The sequence below is a fragment of the Poeciliopsis prolifica genome, unplaced genomic scaffold, assembly GCF_027474105.1.
Source record: "Poeciliopsis prolifica strain line A6 unplaced genomic scaffold, Auburn_PproV2 SCAFFOLD040, whole genome shotgun sequence".
Classification (NCBI taxonomy): domain Eukaryota; kingdom Metazoa; phylum Chordata; class Actinopteri; order Cyprinodontiformes; family Poeciliidae; genus Poeciliopsis; species Poeciliopsis prolifica.
In genome coordinates this window covers 4,632,414-4,651,713 of record NW_026562415.1, presented here as the reverse complement: position 1 = coordinate 4,651,713, position 19,300 = coordinate 4,632,414, and the positions used below count along the sequence as shown (strand labels likewise).

General features: G+C 41.0%; 3 protein-coding genes across 8 annotated transcripts in view; 2 read left to right on the top strand and 1 right to left on the bottom strand.

Annotated features, from left to right (window-relative positions):
- Positions 1-606: 606 nt before the first annotated feature.
- On the top strand, positions 607-9,261 carry pnpla8 (patatin-like phospholipase domain containing 8). Its single transcript, XM_055054769.1, has 10 exons — positions 607-714; positions 1,845-2,936; positions 3,248-3,397; positions 3,490-3,641; positions 4,204-4,298; positions 4,378-4,549; positions 4,664-4,721; positions 4,901-5,095; positions 6,922-7,117; positions 7,827-9,261. The coding sequence occupies exons 2-10, from the start codon at positions 2,031-2,033 to the stop codon at positions 8,099-8,101; spliced, it is 2,199 nt and encodes a 732-aa protein (XP_054910744.1). The 5' UTR covers positions 607-714; positions 1,845-2,030; the 3' UTR covers positions 8,102-9,261.
- akap14 (A-kinase anchoring protein 14) lies at positions 747-1,505 on the bottom strand. Its single transcript, XM_055054783.1, has one exon. It carries the CDS (start codon positions 1,459-1,461, stop codon positions 958-960), a length of 504 nt encoding a protein of 167 aa, XP_054910758.1. The 5' UTR covers positions 1,462-1,505; the 3' UTR covers positions 747-957.
- Positions 9,262-12,371: 3,110 nt separating the features above from the next.
- The window catches only part of nrcama (neuronal cell adhesion molecule a), a 47,444-nt gene continuing 40,515 nt past the window's right edge, over positions 12,372-19,300 (top strand). For all 6 annotated transcript variants that reach the window (XM_055054767.1, XM_055054764.1, XM_055054766.1 and 3 more), the window contains exon 1: positions 12,372-12,563. The gene's annotated coding sequence lies outside the window, so the exon portion shown is untranslated. The remainder of the gene's footprint in view (positions 12,564-19,300) is intronic.

Here is a 19,300-nt window from a genome sequence, read left to right as displayed (position 1 = left end):
AAATATCCAAACTTTATAAGAAGTATCTCTTTGACATTCACTGAAATGAATTGAACTATTTCAGAGTTCAATTCATTCACCCAACAGGCAACAAATGCATAAACAAAACACAGGAGAAAATGAATAAATTTTTACTGATTGCGTTTAATTAATATATTGGATACGTAAAATGGTTTCGTTAGAAATGTTTAAATCCATCACTTTTTCTAATATTTGCTGTCACTTTTATTTGAAGTATTCCAATTTTAGGGTTAAAAGCTAAATTAAGCAGTAAGATTCTCATATTTTTGGTGTCCATTTATTTTTTAATTTTTAAAGCGATTATATTTTCTGGTTTTCTTTCAATTTTTCTATGCACTAGGAAGTGGAGAGGACATTGCACATTATATCCACAAATATCAACAAAAGAAGGTATCCTGTAATACATTTGCTGTAGTAATTCTAACATTTTCCACACAATTTCTAAAATTTCTGGCTTCAGTATTTTGTGCCATACCTTTAAATGAATTGTGATTGCTTTGGCCATTTTTGTTTGTTTGTTTAATTTCCCTCCAGGGCTGTAGGTGGCAGTAATATCTATTGTATCTGGCTCCCTTAAAGAAGAGCACCAATCCATTTCCTGTTTATCATTCACAACTAGCTTAGGTGGAGGCAGAAAGTACTGGCTCTACACTCAATGAAACATTTCAGAAAACCGTCTTTAGGTTTCACGAGGTAAGAAGAAAGTTTATATACACATTTTTAACCAGTACGGTCTCACTCGCCGACACAGACTTTTACGACTATGTTGCTGTTCAGTGTGCTTTATTTAGTACGCCAACACGTCGTGCCTCTGAACGAGCTCTCAATGGCCAGTGCGTTGTAACCGTTTTATCTAACATAGGCGTGTTTTTAACAGGCGTGCCGTCGTTTCAGCTGAGATAAAGTCCAGTTATATAACTGAATGTTATATATGATTTATGACTCCATCATTCTCTGGAATAAGTCCTTGGTTTCGGTGATGTCGGTCAGCCACTTCTCGCTGAACTTGCTCCTCCCCGGAGTGTGTATGAGCCGCCGGGACTCGAGTATGAAGCGGACTTCCACCGGAGCTTCGGGCTCCGCTTTCGACACTTCCATCGCGAAGTAGATGTTGACTCTGTCCCCTATTGGTTTTCTGGCGGTAGGGGCCATGAAAAGGCCCCTGTAGATGTGGATCTTGAAGTCCTCCTCCGGTTCCGTGCCAAGGTAGTCCACGTTGTAGACCCAAACGGGCTTGATATCCCAGGTTTTAATATATGCCGCAATCTTATAGCGCCCCCCTTCGACGGTGAAGTCTTTGCATAAGCCCCACACAGTGCTGTCCATCATGCTGGGCGGGGGGTTTTCAAGTTCCTCCTTTAACTGCCGCTCAAACCGCAGTGATTTTATCAGTAAGGAGAGCTCAGCCGGCTCGTTTGTTCCAGGGAGATTTTGCTCCATTTTGTCGTTGCAGTGTTGTTGTATTCGCGGTTTCTATGGTTACTGAAGAAGGACCTGCTGCTGTGACGTTAATACTTGGTGTAGAACACGTCTCCCTCTGCTGGCTTCTTTATGTAACAACAATACAAATATATAAACTATTTAGATGTCAACTTAGTACTTTCTCTCTTTCTTTTTCTCCTTTTTTTATACAATTAATTTCTACCAATTTGTGAACTCTAAAATACATACAAAATTAGCTATAAATGCATTAGAGCCCAAAAAAATTTTTTTTTAGAATTGCATGATTAATAAAAGTTTTATTTTTTGAATTACATCAAGAGGCACCAATACTGTAGCTTATTGGTGTAACAACAATATTAAAATGTTGTTTTTTCTTTCAGGAAATGAAGGCTTCTTGAAACTTTCAGTGCAAATCATTTTTTCTATTTTAAAAATGGAGCTAAAGCAACCATAGATCATGGAAGACAAACCCGCCAGGATGCCACATCATGCCAAACAAATACTTTAGCCTCTCCTCTTCTCCCCAGTCTGTTCTTTGCTGATGTTCCCAGCGGGTCGTCAGACGCATGTCACGGCTCAGGTCCACAATCGACAGCGTCACCAAGGCAGTGGGAGGCACGGACTTCATCTCCAGGTTCTCCCGCTTCAAACCTGTTGGTGCCGCAGCCAACGGTGCCCTCGCTGAGAAAACCCCCCTGAAAGCTGAGACCTTCAGTGCTAATGGCACCTCTTCTGGAGGAATGAAGGAAAAGGAAGGTGGGACAAATGGAGCAATGGCAGAGGGAGATGAGCAGAGGGAGCAAGTTGCAGAGAAGCCTTTCGTTGCCCAAAAAAAGTCATTGTCCACCTCAGCTTCAGCAGCAAACGCAGCCGCTCTGAGCTCCACCTCGGCTGTGGCAAAGCAAACAAGGCAGCTGTTTCAACCAGCAGCTCTGTCCGCAAACATGGACGAGACGTACAAGACTCTGTCCAACCACATCAACAGTTACTTTGGTCCAAACGCACCCGGAGAAGATGGAGAGAACAGGCAGCATTTTTTTGAGCCTGTTCCGCATGTCAGCACCCCGAGAACAACGGAAGCCATTCCTGTTTTGTCTCCAGTCTCCGAGACCAAGAATACTGAAGCGCCCACTACCTCTCCACCCTCAGAAAAACCCAGTCCGGCCGAAGAGACCACCTCCGCTTCTTCCCAAGCTGATGAGAGCACAACTGTGTCTGCCTTCCCCAAAAAAGGTTTCACCCACTACCTGTCGTACCCTCGGCCCAGCGTCCAGGCCTTTGTTGGTAGCTACATTGCGCCCTTTGTTCCCAAGTTTCGAGGCGATCCAAAAAAAGCCACGATCAACAAGGAGAAGTCTACCGCAGACGGTGTAGCTGAACGCACAGTAGACAAAGCAGTGGAGAAGACCGAGGGTGAAGAGGAAAAAGCTGAAAAGGCAAAGCAGCAGCAGTTGCTAAGTCAAAGAGAAAAGGTAGAGTTATTGCAAAAAAAAAAAAAAGTTTTGTCATGTTTCAAACAAAATTGCAACTTCTGTTCAAGTCTTTTGGGTTATGTCTACCAGGTTGCACACATAATTTTGCCCTGTTTTTGTTAAGTAGCTGGCTATATTTTTATTTTCTTTCCACTTCTGGTTCTCAGTCTCGGATCTTTTGAAGCCTCTAATACGTTTTCCCAGCATTCAATCTGCAGCTTTTTCTTGTTAAACAAAAACATACACAGCACGATGCTACCATCCCCATTCACAGTGGTGTTCATTTAATTTTTTTCTGATTTGTCTGTCAGATAATAGCCAGAGTGAGCGTGGACAACAGGACCAGAGCCCTGGTCAAGGGTCTGCAGAGGGTCACCGACATGGAGCTCCTCACCACTCGAGTGGAGGAGCTCAGCTTTCACCTCCTGGAGTTTCCCGAGACCCGGGGCGTGGCAGTCAAGGTCGGCTTGGACACACAGCTTTCTAACGATTCCTGCAGTTTGCTTCACTGCCACATGATTGTTAGGTTTACATTTCTATTTCTGTGTCTTAGGAGAACCTGTTGCCATGCTTGCTGCGACTGCGCCAGACCAGGGACCTTTCCCTTCAGGGCTCTGTTAGGGAAGCTCTGGCGCTGGTTGGCTACACAGACCCAGTCAAAGGCAGAGGAATTAGGGTGCTGACCATAGATGGAGGAGGCACAAGGTACAATTCTTTATTTTTTGAAATAGAAAAGCATAGAGGCTTTATGCAACAGATGCCTATAGCGTTGATCTGAAGATACATGCTGCAATCTCTTGAATCTTTTGTGAAAACAGTTTCTCTGTTACTGTATTGAACATCAAATGCCAATGAAACACATTTCAAAGTTTTTTATATTATAGGATATGTACTATAAAAAGTCTTTCGGTGTCAGAAAACTGAAAATGGCTCATCATTTGATGTTTTAACCAAAACCTGTAGCCTAATTAACACATACACCAAACAAACCTAATGTCATTTTCATTTCAGTCGACAGACGTAAATTGTAGCCTATTGTAGTAGACAGAGTACAATCCTATTTGGACATTAGTATGTATGTAAACAGAAGCATTAACTTTTAATTTTAGCTGTGCAATAAAAAAATTTTGAACATATTTTCTTTGTTACAGCTGGAAAATTTTTTAAAGAGGCAATTAGCAGCTGCTCTCTGTATGTTGGTTTAATAATAACAAAGCTGACGTTTGTTTATGCTTTTAAATGATAAAGTTTGTATTTGGGTCTATAGAGGACTGCTGGCCCTCCAGACTCTTCATAAGCTGCAAGACCTGACTGGAAAACGTATCCATCAGCTGTTTGACTACATCTGCGGAGTCAGCACTGGTATGCTTTGCTAGCTTTTTGGAGCCACTATTTGATGGAATTAACACTTATTAATTGCTTCAAATTTTTTTTGCTACAGGCGCCATACTGGCTTTCATGCTGGGGATTTTCCAGATCCCCTTAGAAGAGTGCGAGGATATGTACAGAAAGCTGGGCTCAGACATATTCAAACAGAACGTCATCGTTGGAACTGTGAAGATGGGCTGGAGCCATGCGTTCTACGACAGCGAGATGTGGGAAAGCATCCTCAAGTTAGTCCCTTTCTGTCCAACTATTCTTTACAGTTTGTGTATCATTCTTACACAAACGTACACAAATAGCTTATATGCTGTCTTTGTTTTGTGACCCCTTATTTTTTCCTGTAGGGAACGTATGGGTGAGGTGCGCATGATTGAGAGTGCCAGGGACCCACACTGCCCCAAAGTAAGTTTTTATTTATTTATTTTAAGTAAATAGAGATTTTATTATTATTATATTTCTTAAAACCGGTAGTAATACATTTATGTATTTTTTTCGGGAATGTTTAACCTTTTTTCTGTAAGATGGGATTGGTTTCTTTTTAGATTTTCAAAATCCTCCTAAACTTTGTGTTTGTCCACTAGGTGGCAGCAGTGAGCACCATTGTCAACAGAGGTTTGCCTCTGAAGGCCTTCGTATTCAGGAACTACAGACTCATGCCCGGAGTGAGGTCCCACTACCTTGGAGACTGCAAACACAAGATGTGGCAGGCCATCCGGGCCTCGTCTGCCGCCCCCGGATACTTCCAGGAATTTGTTCTGGGAAAAGACCTCCATCAGGTACCGGACTGATAAATGGGTTGGCAAGGGTCCAGTCCAGTCAAATTCACTTTAGCTTTGGCTGGGAAGTTTAAGAGGAAGTAGAATTGTATAGAACTCAATTGAAAAATGATTCACAGAAAAGTATCTCAGTAATGGCTTTTAATTGTAACAGTGCAGACTTGCAATTGGCTGCAAAGGGATGCAGTCTAGTGCTGCTACAATTTTCTTTGATTACTTCCACTTCACTCAGTGTCACTTTGATTAATGATCGTCTTAGTTAAGGGACAGTAGCACCATGTGCTGCATTGGCTTTGATGTGGGCCAACGAGTTCAATTTTACTCTTCCAGATTTTCACAGAATATTTTTTATTTTATTGCGATTAAATCAGTGCAGGTTCTGGATTACAGGTGTCTGAGCAGGAATGCTTTCAGTTTTTCATTTCCAAATTAAAAACTCTGTTGAATTTTCTGCCTGATGAATCCTTTTTATAAGGCTCAATTTTTTATTTTTTCTCCTACCTCTAGTCTTTTTAGTCAGAGTATGTTTGTACCTTCAGGGAGCTGCCCAAACAGACTGGTATTATTCTATAAAGTTCGATTATTAGGCCAGATATCTTTAGCCTCTCCTATCAGAGAGCAATTAGGCTGGAGGCTTAGCTTCTTTTTGATAACCTACTTAAGCTAAATTAGCTTGGTCCCCATTGCTCTGCTCTTTCCTTCAGCAGATGCTGGTATGGTGGGCCTCTGATTGTGTTTCAGTCAATAAAAGATCCTAATCTCTCAGTTTGCCTTCATCTTTTCCAAGAAGCAAGAAGTACAACATATGGCCTTGTGGTTTCCCATACGTCAAAGGAAACCACGTGCATAAGGATTCTGCACGTATTGAATCCTTATGTTCGCCCTGTTTGCATGGGCGTGTCCTCGTCTCCAGCAAACTCAGCAAGCAAGAAAAGATGGAGATAGATTTGTCAGCCACATTCACTGTGGAGCAGTGCAAGTTGAGCTTACATTACCACCCACGGGTCTGACTCCTACTCTGGGTTTCAGTACCTAGTGAAGGTATTTCGCAGGAAAATCATGCCAAAGTACCCACACTGGAGAGGCGCACACATTCACTGATACAGTTTCTGACACAGAAATTGATATAAATCTGCTAAAATTGCTAGGATTTGCTGTTGATGTTTAGACTTTTAGTTCTAGCTGGGATTAAAGTTTTTTTTAAGACCATACACCATCACAAAAGCATCAACACAGAACATTTTGGGCTAAAGCAGACTGAAACAAAGACCTCCAGTTCTCTGACAGACTTCCACATCACCTTCAGAGTCATTGAAGTAATCTTTCCTCCTGCAGTGCAGAGGAAGATAAGCAACCACAGTCGTGGTCGCTATCTGACTCTGGATCAGAAGTACGCCAGGGCTCGGGAAAGGTCTCGGCTCAGATAAAGTCAAAGTGCTAAATCTTTCCTGCCATTTATTTAAACAGCTTGTCCTTATTTTTGTTTCGCTCCACAGTTTCTTCCACAACATGCAATCACTTTATATTACTGTGAGACAATTTAATTCATGAATTGAGCTGAATTCAGAGTAACACAGCTGTGTGACTCAGTATATAGGTCATGTCTTACTTATTTTAGTTTCAGGGAGCTTGTTTACTTCTGGGTAAACTGATTTTTTTCTTTTTTGCCAGAGTCGCACATTTCTAACCCAAAGCTGTGTGGCTCAGTGACAGCCTGTCTACTTCACCTCATTTATCCCAAGAAATCTGTCACCAGGACTATATTTAAACTACGCATCCAAACACCCCCCCATTCTTTACCTTAATCTCTCCCACTGTCACTTCAGGACGGAGGACTCCTCTTCAACAACCCCACTGCTCTGGCCATTCACGAGTGCAAGTGCCTGTGGCCGAACGCACCCCTGGAATGCGTGTTGTCTCTGGGGACGGGACGGTACGAGACCGTGGGCACGAACAGCACGAACTACACGAGCTTGAAGACCAAGCTGACTCACGTCATCAGCAGCGCCACAGATACGGAAGGTACGATGTGTACGGCAGGGAAAAAGGATTAAAGCTGATGTCTTTTCTTCTATCAACAAATGAAGGCACCAAATATAAAAATTCCAAAGGGGGAAAATAAAACATAGTTTGTGTGATTGAGTTGATGACATCACAAGAGGCAGAAGAACTGAACTGATAAACAGATGTTAGTTAAAAACCTCTGGCGATCGCATTGCCGTTGAAGTTGGGCTCGTGTCGAATACCGCTATCTGCGACACTCGACTCATCTCTTTACTTTCTGTAAATAGTCCCACATTGACTTTAAAATTCTTGAATCCAAAATTAATCCTTAAAATGTCTTAAATTAATTTCTGAAAAATGCTAATTTTTTTCATATTTGTTAATCAGAGGTCTTAAATTTTGTCATGGCAGAACTATTTAACCTTGTATGTTCTATGACTTTGTCAACTTAAAGTTTGAGTCTCCATATATATTCATTGTGTTTTGTGACCTGAGGAAGTTGAGGCTACGACTAGCTAGCTGGGAATATCCCCTTCATAGCTCGTCGTTAGATTTTTTTTACATCCAGTGAGTGCAAATTTATCGCCAATTTATCATCGTTTGTACCTTTTTGTTGCGATACAGGTCTTAAATGATGTCTGTAGGTGCCAGACTGCATCTAAAGTGAGTTTTACTGATTTCACAGCTCAGCGTGGGTTCTGGCTTTGACGTGAACTTTGAATTTCAGAGGTGCACACCATGCTGGACGCCCTGCTGCCACCGGATACCTACTTCCGCTTCAATCCCCTCATGAGCGAGGACGTGCCGCTGAACGAGAACCGGCAGGAAAAGCTCAACTTCCTCAAAGGCGAAGGGGATCGCTACCTCGAGCGCAACGAGGCCAAGCTGAAGAAGGCGGCCAGCGTGTTAGGCCAGGAGAAGGGCGCCATCCAGAAGCTGGCCGAGTGGGCCAAGCTGAAGGCCGACATGTACGAGGGAATCCGCTTCCTGTCCAAACTGTAAGTTTTTAAGGATAAAGAGGAGCAGGGGGAAAAAAATGCATTTCTAGCACATTCTTATTTGGAATTTGATTCATTCCTAAACGTTTACATGGGCTAATGATGATATTAACCTAGCGCTAACAACTGTTTATTTATTACAATATTGAGATGAAAGAAGTGGAGTTAAATAATGTGTTATATTTTTTTTTGTTTAAAGGGATATGTGTTATAGACAATATTATGACTGATGTATGGCTGATTTAAAAAAGTATTCATTTCTAAAAAAAAAAAAGGAAAAGAAAATCATGGACAAGAATGAATTGACTTGAGTTTGAACATTGAGAATGTAAATAATTTACATGTGTGAGACGCATGTTCATGGCCTGATACGTGGATGTGTGACGTGTTAATTTGAACATGTGAAACAAATGCCTGAAAACAGAGCTGCACCGATCAGTCAGGACGTTTTTTTCTCGCATGCAATAAATGGATGAAAAAGACAAAGCCCCGCTACTTTCCTTCTAAAGATGCGTTGACCTACAGCTTGTGCTTAATTAATATTAAAAAATTCAAGGAATTTGGGAAATGTTCCATTTTCTATACAATTCAAAACTTCTACCTCGGTCACAGGATCTGCAGAACGTTTATCTTTCATGTTGGGGAAAAAAGTCTGACCTCAAAGAAAACTGAAAATTGGTATCAGCAAAGAACTGCCTGATAGGTGCATCTCTACCTGTAAGTGATGTTTGCTTGCGTCATTGGTAACTTGAATAGATTAGGGTGTAAAGGATATGTGATTGCACAATGGGAACTGAAATAGGACTGCCTATTCTTAACACTGTACAAAAGTAAAACAAGAGAACTTGTGCACTTTGTAGGATAACCTTTCTTTTATCCTAGGGAGAAAATGTATTACTATTTGAAACAATCATGAATGTCTTTAAGTTCCTCTTTGTAGATTTTAGGAAGAAAATTAAACAAATGCATTCACTGGCCTAATTTTTAAAATTTTTTCAAAGCATGCTTATTCTGCTTGAAGCATTGACTTTGGGGCCTTTTATAATTGTGAGCATGTTTATCACGAGAATCCATTCACTGTAATTTCTTCTTTCTCTGTCCTTTAATGGAATTTTAAAAAGATCCAAAATGTCATGAAACAATAAAAGTTGTGATTAAAACGCTCTTGATTTCTCGTCTCATCTGAGTTGACGGCTCTCTCTGTGACAGTATCGCTTGTTATGTTTGACACACTTTCACACCGCACAATAAAATCGTCAGTCAATGCTGATTGTCTTCCCGTGGTTAACTGCTGTTTCTTTCAGCTGAAAATTCACCGCTTCACTTTTTGATCTCTAATTATTTGGTGAAATTCTTTGACGTCATTTCATGTCTTGCCCTCGTTGCGGATTCATGCCACCATGAATCTGAACCACAACAACAGCCAATATTTAAAAGTGAAGGATCTTCTCTTATTCTTTCTTTTGTTTTTTCTTTTTTACATTTGTTTGAAAAAAAAAAACCTCTAAATGTTAAAGTAACTATATCAGCCCTTTATGTAGCTTTCTGTTGCAGCTAGCACTTCAAGTCCTCAGTATTGCTTTAATATAAGAATTAAAAAAATTTAAAAGTTAAAGCAAGTCACGTTGGTATTTTTGCTTTTCTTTGGAAACTTGTAAACACAAATTTCAATGCAGTAACCCAAAAATACACCCTATTGTCATACTGCTCTAAGAGGAAATGAAGGCTCACCCACCTCAGCATTCTAAGTGCTCGCAGTAGACTGCAAAGTCACTATGCCATTATACGTTTGACACCCTTCATTAAAATGTGCATGCATTTTATGAAGTTAATATGTCTCATAAACAACACACAAACCTGATTTGAACCACAGGCCGCACTGCGTGGCAGGAATCTCCAAGGTGAATGTCACATTGTTTCATATCTCGGCTCAAATAAATTTGAAGTAAAATACATAATGTGGGTTTATGTAAATACAAGTGGAAATATCCATTTTTTTTGTAGCATCTTGAGTAATTGTTTTATTAAATTTTAAGTGGTATTTATTTTTAGGAATAAATACCTGATGGTGCTTAAAGTTGTGAAATCTTTAAGTCTGTCAGCAACTTTTCTCAGAGTTCTTAAAACCAAAATGCCAAAACTCTGGTACATGAAACAAGAATATATTTTCATGGCTCATATCACCGCATCATTAGTTGCTTGTTGTGGCAGGACCTGTCTGTCTCTTTCCCACCACCTCCTCCTCAAGCCGGGTTGGATTGTGTGGTCCGGTGGTGTTCCCTAGCAACTGTTGTAGCTCCGTCTTATTTACAATATTGTGGATGTACCCACGCGTGCCTATAATTGTCCCGGATCTGGCAGAAACAGAGCATGAAGCCGGTCTGCTGTGTGTATGTTTTATTGCTACAAGTGTATTTCCGTCATGCACCAAAGGATGTGATAGGCTTACAATCTCCTCTTCTAGTACAAGTTGTGTGATCTTGTGTGATTATGCAAGATTGAAATGCATGATGGGATCACTGTCTTCCACTGTTTAATCTAGCAGCACGTGTTCTTTTTCACATTTTGTCACAACAAATATCCCTTCTTTCTTGCAAACATAATTTAAGTCCTTGACATTAATTAATTTCATGGAAGCCCCTTCTGAACACATCTCCACATTCTGGGTTGCAGCTGATTGGGTCCAGCAAATAAACCTACAAAACATTCTTTGTAGTTTCCGGTCTCTCAACCGACTCCTTTCAGCATAAGGTGTGTGATAAAGGCCCAGATGCATCGACAACAGGAAGACTGAAGACTGCTTCACGTCGGCGTTTATCAAATCAAGTCAAGATGGCTGCCGTGTAAACACCAGTAGGGGAGCTTAAGTCTGGTGAGTGTCAAAGCAACATGGGTTCATCCTGATTTATCGTTTGTCTTTGTTTAAACAGGCCAGCTCCTAATAGAAACTCTGGAGTGGATCCAATGCGTGTTAAACGGCTTTGAGAGTCAACGTTTTGTCTTTCAAGTGATTTACTTTCTGAGCTTCGTGCAACGTCTGCTAAGGGCATGGGTAAGTTGAGAGCAATCCCTCGGAGAGTACTGTTGCACTGGGTTGGTATGTCTGCAGGGAGAAACACGGCGGCTGCCTTCACGTCTCCTCTCTGGGCAGAAACATTTACACAGTGGTGTGGCCCCTCCGCGTGTCCACCCAGTCGGTTAGTCTGGGGACGCACCTGGACACACAAACGCATCCTATTTGTCTGTCATCAAAGGTGCCTGTGCCCACTGGCGTAAAGTCTGGATGTTTATGGAGTCCTGTCCCCCAACAGTGACATTATGTGTTGAAAGATAAACTAAGGTAACACACAAAAATAACTGGTTTGAGTAGAAAGTCTCAAATCAGAGTTATTTATGTTGTCCTCCATGCAGTTGACACTTTGTGTAGCCTGTGACTTGACTCCATCTCTTATAAGCTCACGTTGCTCAAAAAAATGAAGTCTGAGATCCGTTAGCCTGCGTAAGCGTCACCTTTGGCACATTTTCACACATCATGCTCTTATGGTTAATTCTCCAATTTGTCCCTATAAAATAACTTATTGCTTGAGAGAGACGCTCGGCCAATGTCTGATTACAATCAAGAGAGGTAAGTGTTGTTGAAATGTGCTGTTGTAGAGCAGTTCAGACATTCACACACCACTGTTGATGATAATAAAGTTTTTCAAGAATTAAAACTGACAAAGAGTGAATGAAGTTGTCCCCAGCTTCCCCCAACCTGTGACATTTCGCTCAGGTCCTTCCTTGCACAATCTTGGATTAACTCCACTCTTCTGGAAGTTTCTTGTTCCCAACATTTATCTCCAATTTTGCACTTCGCATTTACGCCGCTCATTAGGAGGGGGGCGCTGTAGGTGTGGTTTGTTTATTCCCTGAAGACAATTCAACTTGAAGATCCTGTCCCTGGGACGTTATTCTCAAATAGAGGATTCTGTTTGGAACAAACGTTTTCCTATAGTCATCTTTAGCTGCGTAAAGTGAGATTTAAACTTTCAATAATAATAATAATTTGAAAAAAAGGCGCTTTATTTTACAATCAAAGAGAATATGTGAAAAATAATAAAATATAAATAAATACAGGGAAATAATTTTTTTCACCAAATTTCATCCTGGTGTTAATAATAACAAAACAGAAATCTTAAAAAAATTAAAAGAATACCGCACAGGAGAGCGGTGGTGTTTTTCGCGAAAGAGTGCGCCCTCCCAAACATAGATCGTCTCCTCAGCTGCTGCTCATGACAACGGCGGCGGGGGAAGCTGGTGAAAATACACAGCTTGCTGTTGCAGCCGCTGTGTTGAGGGGGGACGGACGCACCAGCAGGGCCACGCTCCCTCCAAAGAGACACACACACACACCTCATCGTCTCCAGCAGCATCAAGACACACTCGCCGAAAGAAAAGGGAAACTGCAACCCGGATTGCAGAAAAAGGTAAGTGAGGACATGCGATTATCATTTTTCCCCCCCTCCTCAAAAAAAGATGGCTTCATTTCCCATTGTTTTGATGATTGTTATTATAAAAAAAATATATATATGTATATATATATATTGCGGATAGTCGTTCAAGTCATTCTTTGGATGCGGCATCCTCACCATCGGTAATTAAGACCGAGAAGGACGTCAGGTGCGAGTGATTTGAGTACTGGATGTCGCGCGTGCGTGTGTTTTGTGTGTTATTTTTTTTTGTAACGTCGGTTCCGCAAAGCATCAAAGGCTGAGAGACCGCTGCGGTCGCTGCGCCGCGCGCACTGCATCTTGAGGAGCTGCCATCAAAGGCGAGCGGAGGGAGGGAGGGAGAGAGGGAAGGCAGGCAGGCAGGCGGCGTGTTGTGGGTTCGCTACACCCCCCACTCCATCCCCAACCCGTCGGTGGTGCGGCAGGATTTGTGTCGCCTACTGCCGGCCGGTGCGGGAAGGCCCCGCAGGAACTGAGCGGATGGTCGGACGAAGCCAGCTGGAAGCCCCGCTCCTCCTCCTCCTGCGAGTTTCTGCATTTGGACTTAAAGAAAGACGACAAAGGCCTTCTTTTAATTCACCACGCTTTCAGAATCGCATCTAATTCCTGATCTGGTCTATATATATATATATATATATATATATATATATATATATATATAAAATTGAAACGAGATTTTTTTTAAACGATTGTGAATTTTGCCAGATGCGTGACATGGCAAATCAGAGAAGTGATGCTCACAGATTGCATATTGGAACATTTTCCTCTCTCACTCTGGCTGTATGTGTTGCACAATAAACAGTCGCTCAGTGACAGAGTGGATTTATATGAACTAGCTCTCTGCTCATTTCTTTATGTCAGATGGTGATGATGGTTTGACAGGCTTAGCTCTCAGTGTTGAGATATTTTAGGCATATATTGTTCACTTATTGGGGTTCAAATGTAGGACCTGGATAGGGAAGGAAGGATGGCTAAATGATTGGAAAACATATGATGGACAGAATATCTAGCTGTCTAAGCCATCAGTCTACTGTAGAGAAGTTCATTTACTGTCTAACCTTGACAGAAATAAATATTAATCGAAAGAAAGCTGTTATTCTATACTAATCTGGAAAATCTGGTTTGCCAAAACTCACCTTCTATGTGACTATACTGCAGTGTTGTTGATTTAGCTTGATGAGAAATCATTTACAGAACAAATCAGCTCATACCTTGACATTGTATATGTGGTGTGTGCGTGTGCATGCCAGCCATTGCTTCCACCTCTGTCGAGTTCTTCTCTCAGTAGGAAATCAGACGATGTGGGTTCAGTCTCCTCTGACAGATACCCCTCCACCCACTACCCCATCCCAACCACCAGGCTTGTCACAGCAGTCGGCTCGGAGCCATTACTCAAGGCAGATATGGTGTCATCATCCCTGCTCTCCTCTGTTTTCGTCCACGGCTCATTAAGCGGGAAGCCGAGTGGATAAGGGTTTATGGTTGGCTTGGGCACGTTCCTCGTTCTGTTTGCTGTACCTGTGTGCGATGGCACAATCCAAAGATGAAGGCCATGTGTCCTTTCAGTCTCGTCAATGTAAACAAACCAATCTTTGGGTAAGATTTTCCATAGCAAGGAACCTAACGTGAAGCCATAACAATCATGCAACAACCATATTAACAATACTGTTGATGAGTTATTCACATTATTCTGAGCATTATTTCTAAATGCCTACTTTAGATCACAAATATCAATGCTCTGTTCAGAGTTTATGATTGGCCCAACTAAGTGTTAGCTCCGACAGGGTAAACAAACATCTTAAAGGAGGCCCGCTGTCATTTTTAAAATGTTTTTCACAAACAATTTCATAAACAATTTGTTTAAATATCAGTACAAGATATTGTGCTGTGTCCTTTTCCACTAATATTTATTTAAATGTGTTTAATCAAAAGAAAAATGTGGAAGTGACTGTTATTTAATTAATTTTAATGCTCCAGTTTCAATGCAAGCAAGATTCAAATTGATTTATGTTCTCATAGCCTGTTTTGCCGGAGGCAGTAGCCAAACAAGGAAACAGTGCCTCATATCAATTCATCCCCAGAGGTTATTTAGTTGATTTTCTTCTTAAGTAGCCATAAGGAAAGTGTTGCAGGTGCTGATGGACATAAACTCTTAAATCTTAAGACATGAAAATGAACAAGAAAACAACATGAAAAACAAAATACAACAACAAATAAATATACCAATCACTGTAATATTTTTGAAAGTTTTTGGACATATTTTTATCCAAGCTGCTGCCCAATAAACATAATTAGCATCATACATCCCCCCTGAACACTTTGGGTTAATAGCCCCCTGTAGCGATAATGATGAGTTCCTGGAAGTGGGAGGAGCATAACCAGCCTCAGTGCCTTACGACTCGCAGCTGAACATGTTCGGATGGCTGTTTTCATTTACATCGTCGCGACGCATGAAATTGGCGAGACTGACTGAAGACTGATGAATAGGAAAATGGGCATGAAAGCCAAGACTGATGGTTGATTCGAAAGAAAGCAGCTGCTGTTGTTGGTGCTGTTTTCTCTACAGGACAGATGGTTTTCATTGATGCTCTTTAGTCTTTTTTAAAAGGATATTATTACTATTGAAAGATATACTGTTTTGCACGATTGTGTCATGTTACCTGTTCTGCATCCGGAGGCTATGCACCGTTTGTCCAGTGTATACAATTTAAAGCCATGTCGCTGTGCTAGGGCAAACCTGATGTGGGCTACAGATGATTAGAACAAACTAAACATCCTGAACCGCCGTAAGACATATAGCCACATTTAATTTACTGAGTTTTGCACATGTAGTTAAAGCAATGATGCGGTAAATGTGCCTTAAAGGCAAAAATTGTCTCGCCATCAGAAAGGAAAGCCAGCAGAAAGTTTGAGTCTGCCAATAAGGAGCTGGTGTTGATTGATCAGGTGGGCAGCAGATGGGAAAGTGGAAAGGTTGCCGGACTGGTTATGGTTGTGCCAGTGCAGAACGTGTGTCCAGTTTACATCGGCTGATTTGATTACATGTTTTGAAAGGCATACAGGTGGCGGTGCATTTTAGGTGGCTTGGCTGCAGTTATCTGTGGGACACAACTGGTTATTGCTGAAGTTGGAACCTTTGGGATCAAACATTTACCACATGTTAGGCTTTCAAATCAACAGTTTTCAAGAAAGTAAGACATTGGGATAGTTATACAAGAGATGGAAAAGGCAGACTTCCAAAACTGAAGACTGCCTTCAGTTTTGGCAGTTTGAATGGACGTATGCTCATAAAATGATCAAAAAAACTAATTTTTATTGAATTTATGGTAGTTGAGTTGATGCAATGTGATGCATATTCATTCTATTCACTCTAAACTTTTAAAAAGTTTTAAGTTTGGCTTGCATTGAATACTGATTAGGTTTTTATCTTGTTTTTTCACTTGCCAAAAAAAACAAAAAAGCAAAAACAAACAGGACTTTGAAAAATGAAAAACTTAGTGAAAACAAGGCCAGCTTGCTTGATTAGTCATAGACAAACAGACAAAACCTTTACCCTGAGCCATGCTTCAACCTTTGAGAGGCAAGCTGCAAGCTATCAGGTAAAAAGTCATCAAGTTGTCTCGCTGGAGAGTCGTAGAGCAAATGTAAATGTCTGTTAAAATCCACCCAAAAATGTCTGCTCGGCCGAATTCTTCACAAAGGACTTTTGCTGGGGCGACCGGCGAAAATCCTTCGGGACAACAGTGGAGCTCTCCCAACTGACCCAGAGCTCGACTGAACACATCAATTCTTGGCTATCGCCTGCAGACTGAGATTATCTTGTTCCATCTCCACCAGCCTCATGAACTAGTCTTCAGAGCAGCAAAGCGAAAGAGGTTTTTAAGACAATTGTTAAAATTTCAGCGGCGGGCCAATAATATTCTCCCAGCACCGCGATCTTTGTCGCAGCTTTAAAATCATTAGTACAGATTTGGGTCACGGGAATCCTTAAGGAGTTCCTCTCATCACTCTAAAAAGCCCAGCTGGTTTCAGGCTGTCGTGCGTAGTAACGTGTTGGAGCCATTCTGCCTCAGCCTTTATTGGGGAAAAATGGTTTTCCTGTAAAATGTTAAATCTATTAGCCCTTGTAGAGGTTTTCTTTTTATAGAACGCTGGTGTGAAGATACAATTTTAATGCCTTTACATGAATTGTACTGTATTTCACAATATTTGATTTCTAATTTCTCTGAAACGCAGATAATAAATAACACTGATATTCCAGACTGGTCACAGTTAAAGTTCATGAAACTGTTTTCACATCTTGTCATTACAGTAATAAACCTCATTGGAGTTTTGTACTTTATGTGGTAGAAAGTGCCATAAAGAGCCATAAAGTGGCTCGCAATTGTGCATTTGTGCATTAATATGCACTTAATATGCACTTAATAGCCCATTAAGTAGTAGTATCAGTAGTGGTCTCATTAATAGTATTCTAATGAGACTGAATGCTTTTTTTCTGACGAATGTATTAAAAAAATCTAAATATTTAATTTTATGCAACGTTTCAAATACCTATGTCGTACCATTATAAAATGTGGAAATCGCTGCACGGTGTATAAAATGAACTCCTAGTCTTGTTTGTTAGAGGAACACACTATGGTGAGTCTCTGCTTGTCATCAAGAAGTGGTAAACGCATTATCTCCAATTGATGGCGGGCCTCACACATTCTCAGCCCTGCTTGCCTGCTTCACCCCAGGGGAGGCTGCTCTGAGGCCACGCTGTCTTCACCGATGGTCCCTTTCTTGACCTGAAAGAATGTCTTTGTGGGAGAAGATAAGCACACAGTCGCGATGGACGAAGAACAGGAGCAGATGTCGCCGTGCAGAGGTCGTTCGTCTGCTAAAGACGAGTCTCGTCTGCGTTTTAAAGCGATTAAGGAAAGTCAGGAAAGGGGCATCTGCACTCATAAAAATCTTCCCACATTATCAGGAAAAGTCCTTAACTTTTCATTTAGCTGGAGTTGAAACAGCTGCCGGATAACCGGGACTGCAGAAATCCATCGATTCGTCTCCACAGCAACACGCTTAATCAAACAGCTAATGAGGGCCGAAAGTTTGAGGATCGTTTCTATCGCTCTGTTTTACTGCAGGGTACAAATCTCTACTATAAGATATCTATCCTTACTCAGCATGATTTGACGCAGCTGGATTGCTGCCATGGTATACTCCAGTGGCATTTCCCCTCAGTGATAGTCACGCCATGCCAGTCTAGCTGCTGCATCTTCTCTGTCACTTTTACCCTTGGAACTGATGAGGTGGTTGTTTTGCGACGTTACTCACCTTGGTTTTTGGCTACATGACACAATGCTTCCCGGTTTGCTGTCTTAGCATCTGAGCTCACTGCAGTTCAACTAAAGACGTGAGTCAGCTGAAGTTGGTTGGGTGCTTCTTTGTGGGTTTGCCCTTCAAAGATGACTTGATTTCCAGGCTTGGTGATTTCTAGTTAATGCACTCTTATCAAGAACTGTTTTTCCCTTTTTATGTGACTCTGAGTGGGTGGATGTGATCAAATGGAGGAGCAGTCTGTGATTGGGCCATTTTCTACTTCATTAGCTGCTGTTCTGCTAGAGCTCCAAGGCATCTTTGTTGTTTCTTTCTTTTGTCCTGCAGGAAGCAGACAATCCGTCTCTCTGATTTGATTCCACAAAGTTCAGCTCTGAAACACTTAAATCAGGCCATCGATATCATTTCAATCTGAGTAAATGCAGATACAGTTTTTAAATGTTTTTTTTTATTATTCACAAAGGGGTAAAATGTGCCTAAAACCAATATTGAATATTCCCACCAAACCACTGATTGAGCCGCCTCTGGCATCAACACCGTCATTTTCTTGCTTTGCTTGTTGTAAAAGTTCAATGTTCTAATTTGACTGAGAACTTATTTCTAAGATGTTTTGAAAAATGCCGATTTTCAGGTTTGTGACCATAAGATTGAAGAGACTTTTGTTTGTTACTGGTGTATTGTTTTAAACTTTTAAATTGTTGCTCTAACTTTAGGTATGGATGATTTATCATGAGTATTTGCCTCTTTAGCAACACTGGGGCCGACTTACGACCATCGACAGACATGTGCCGAAAGCAGGGGCCACGTCACACAATGTTTTGCCCGATTTTACCCGTAAGTCCCCATCAGGGAAAGTCTGTGTCAGTCTTCATTAATCATGGTCAGTCTGTAGGGTGAGCGGGTCACAGCCAAACATCTTTGAATTTTTTCAAGGCAGATGTGGAAAATGTCAAAAGTGACAAGGAGAAGTTGGGATATAGCAACAGTTGATAGGCAAATTTATTTTTAGACTTTTTTTTGTGGTTGTACAACATTATTTAAAGAGTGACTGATTCTCTTATCCCATTATATTTAAACCCAGACAAATAGGAAGACATGGATTAGGAACTATTGATTTTAAAGCATTAATTTTTGCCAAATTATTATTTTTAGCTTCCTATTTTTTTCCCCGTACTGATTAAATGTCTGTGAATTAAAAGTCGTATTTTTTCCCAGATTTTTGTCAGTGTGAGATTCCTCTACTACAATGAACATAAAGTTAATTTAAGGCTTCATACAAACATAATAAAAACATTGCTTTTTTCTTCCTCCAGCTGACATCCACCATAAGTCTATTAGATCCTTGTAAATTACAATTTCATAAATTACAATTACTCAGACGCCAGGGAGGC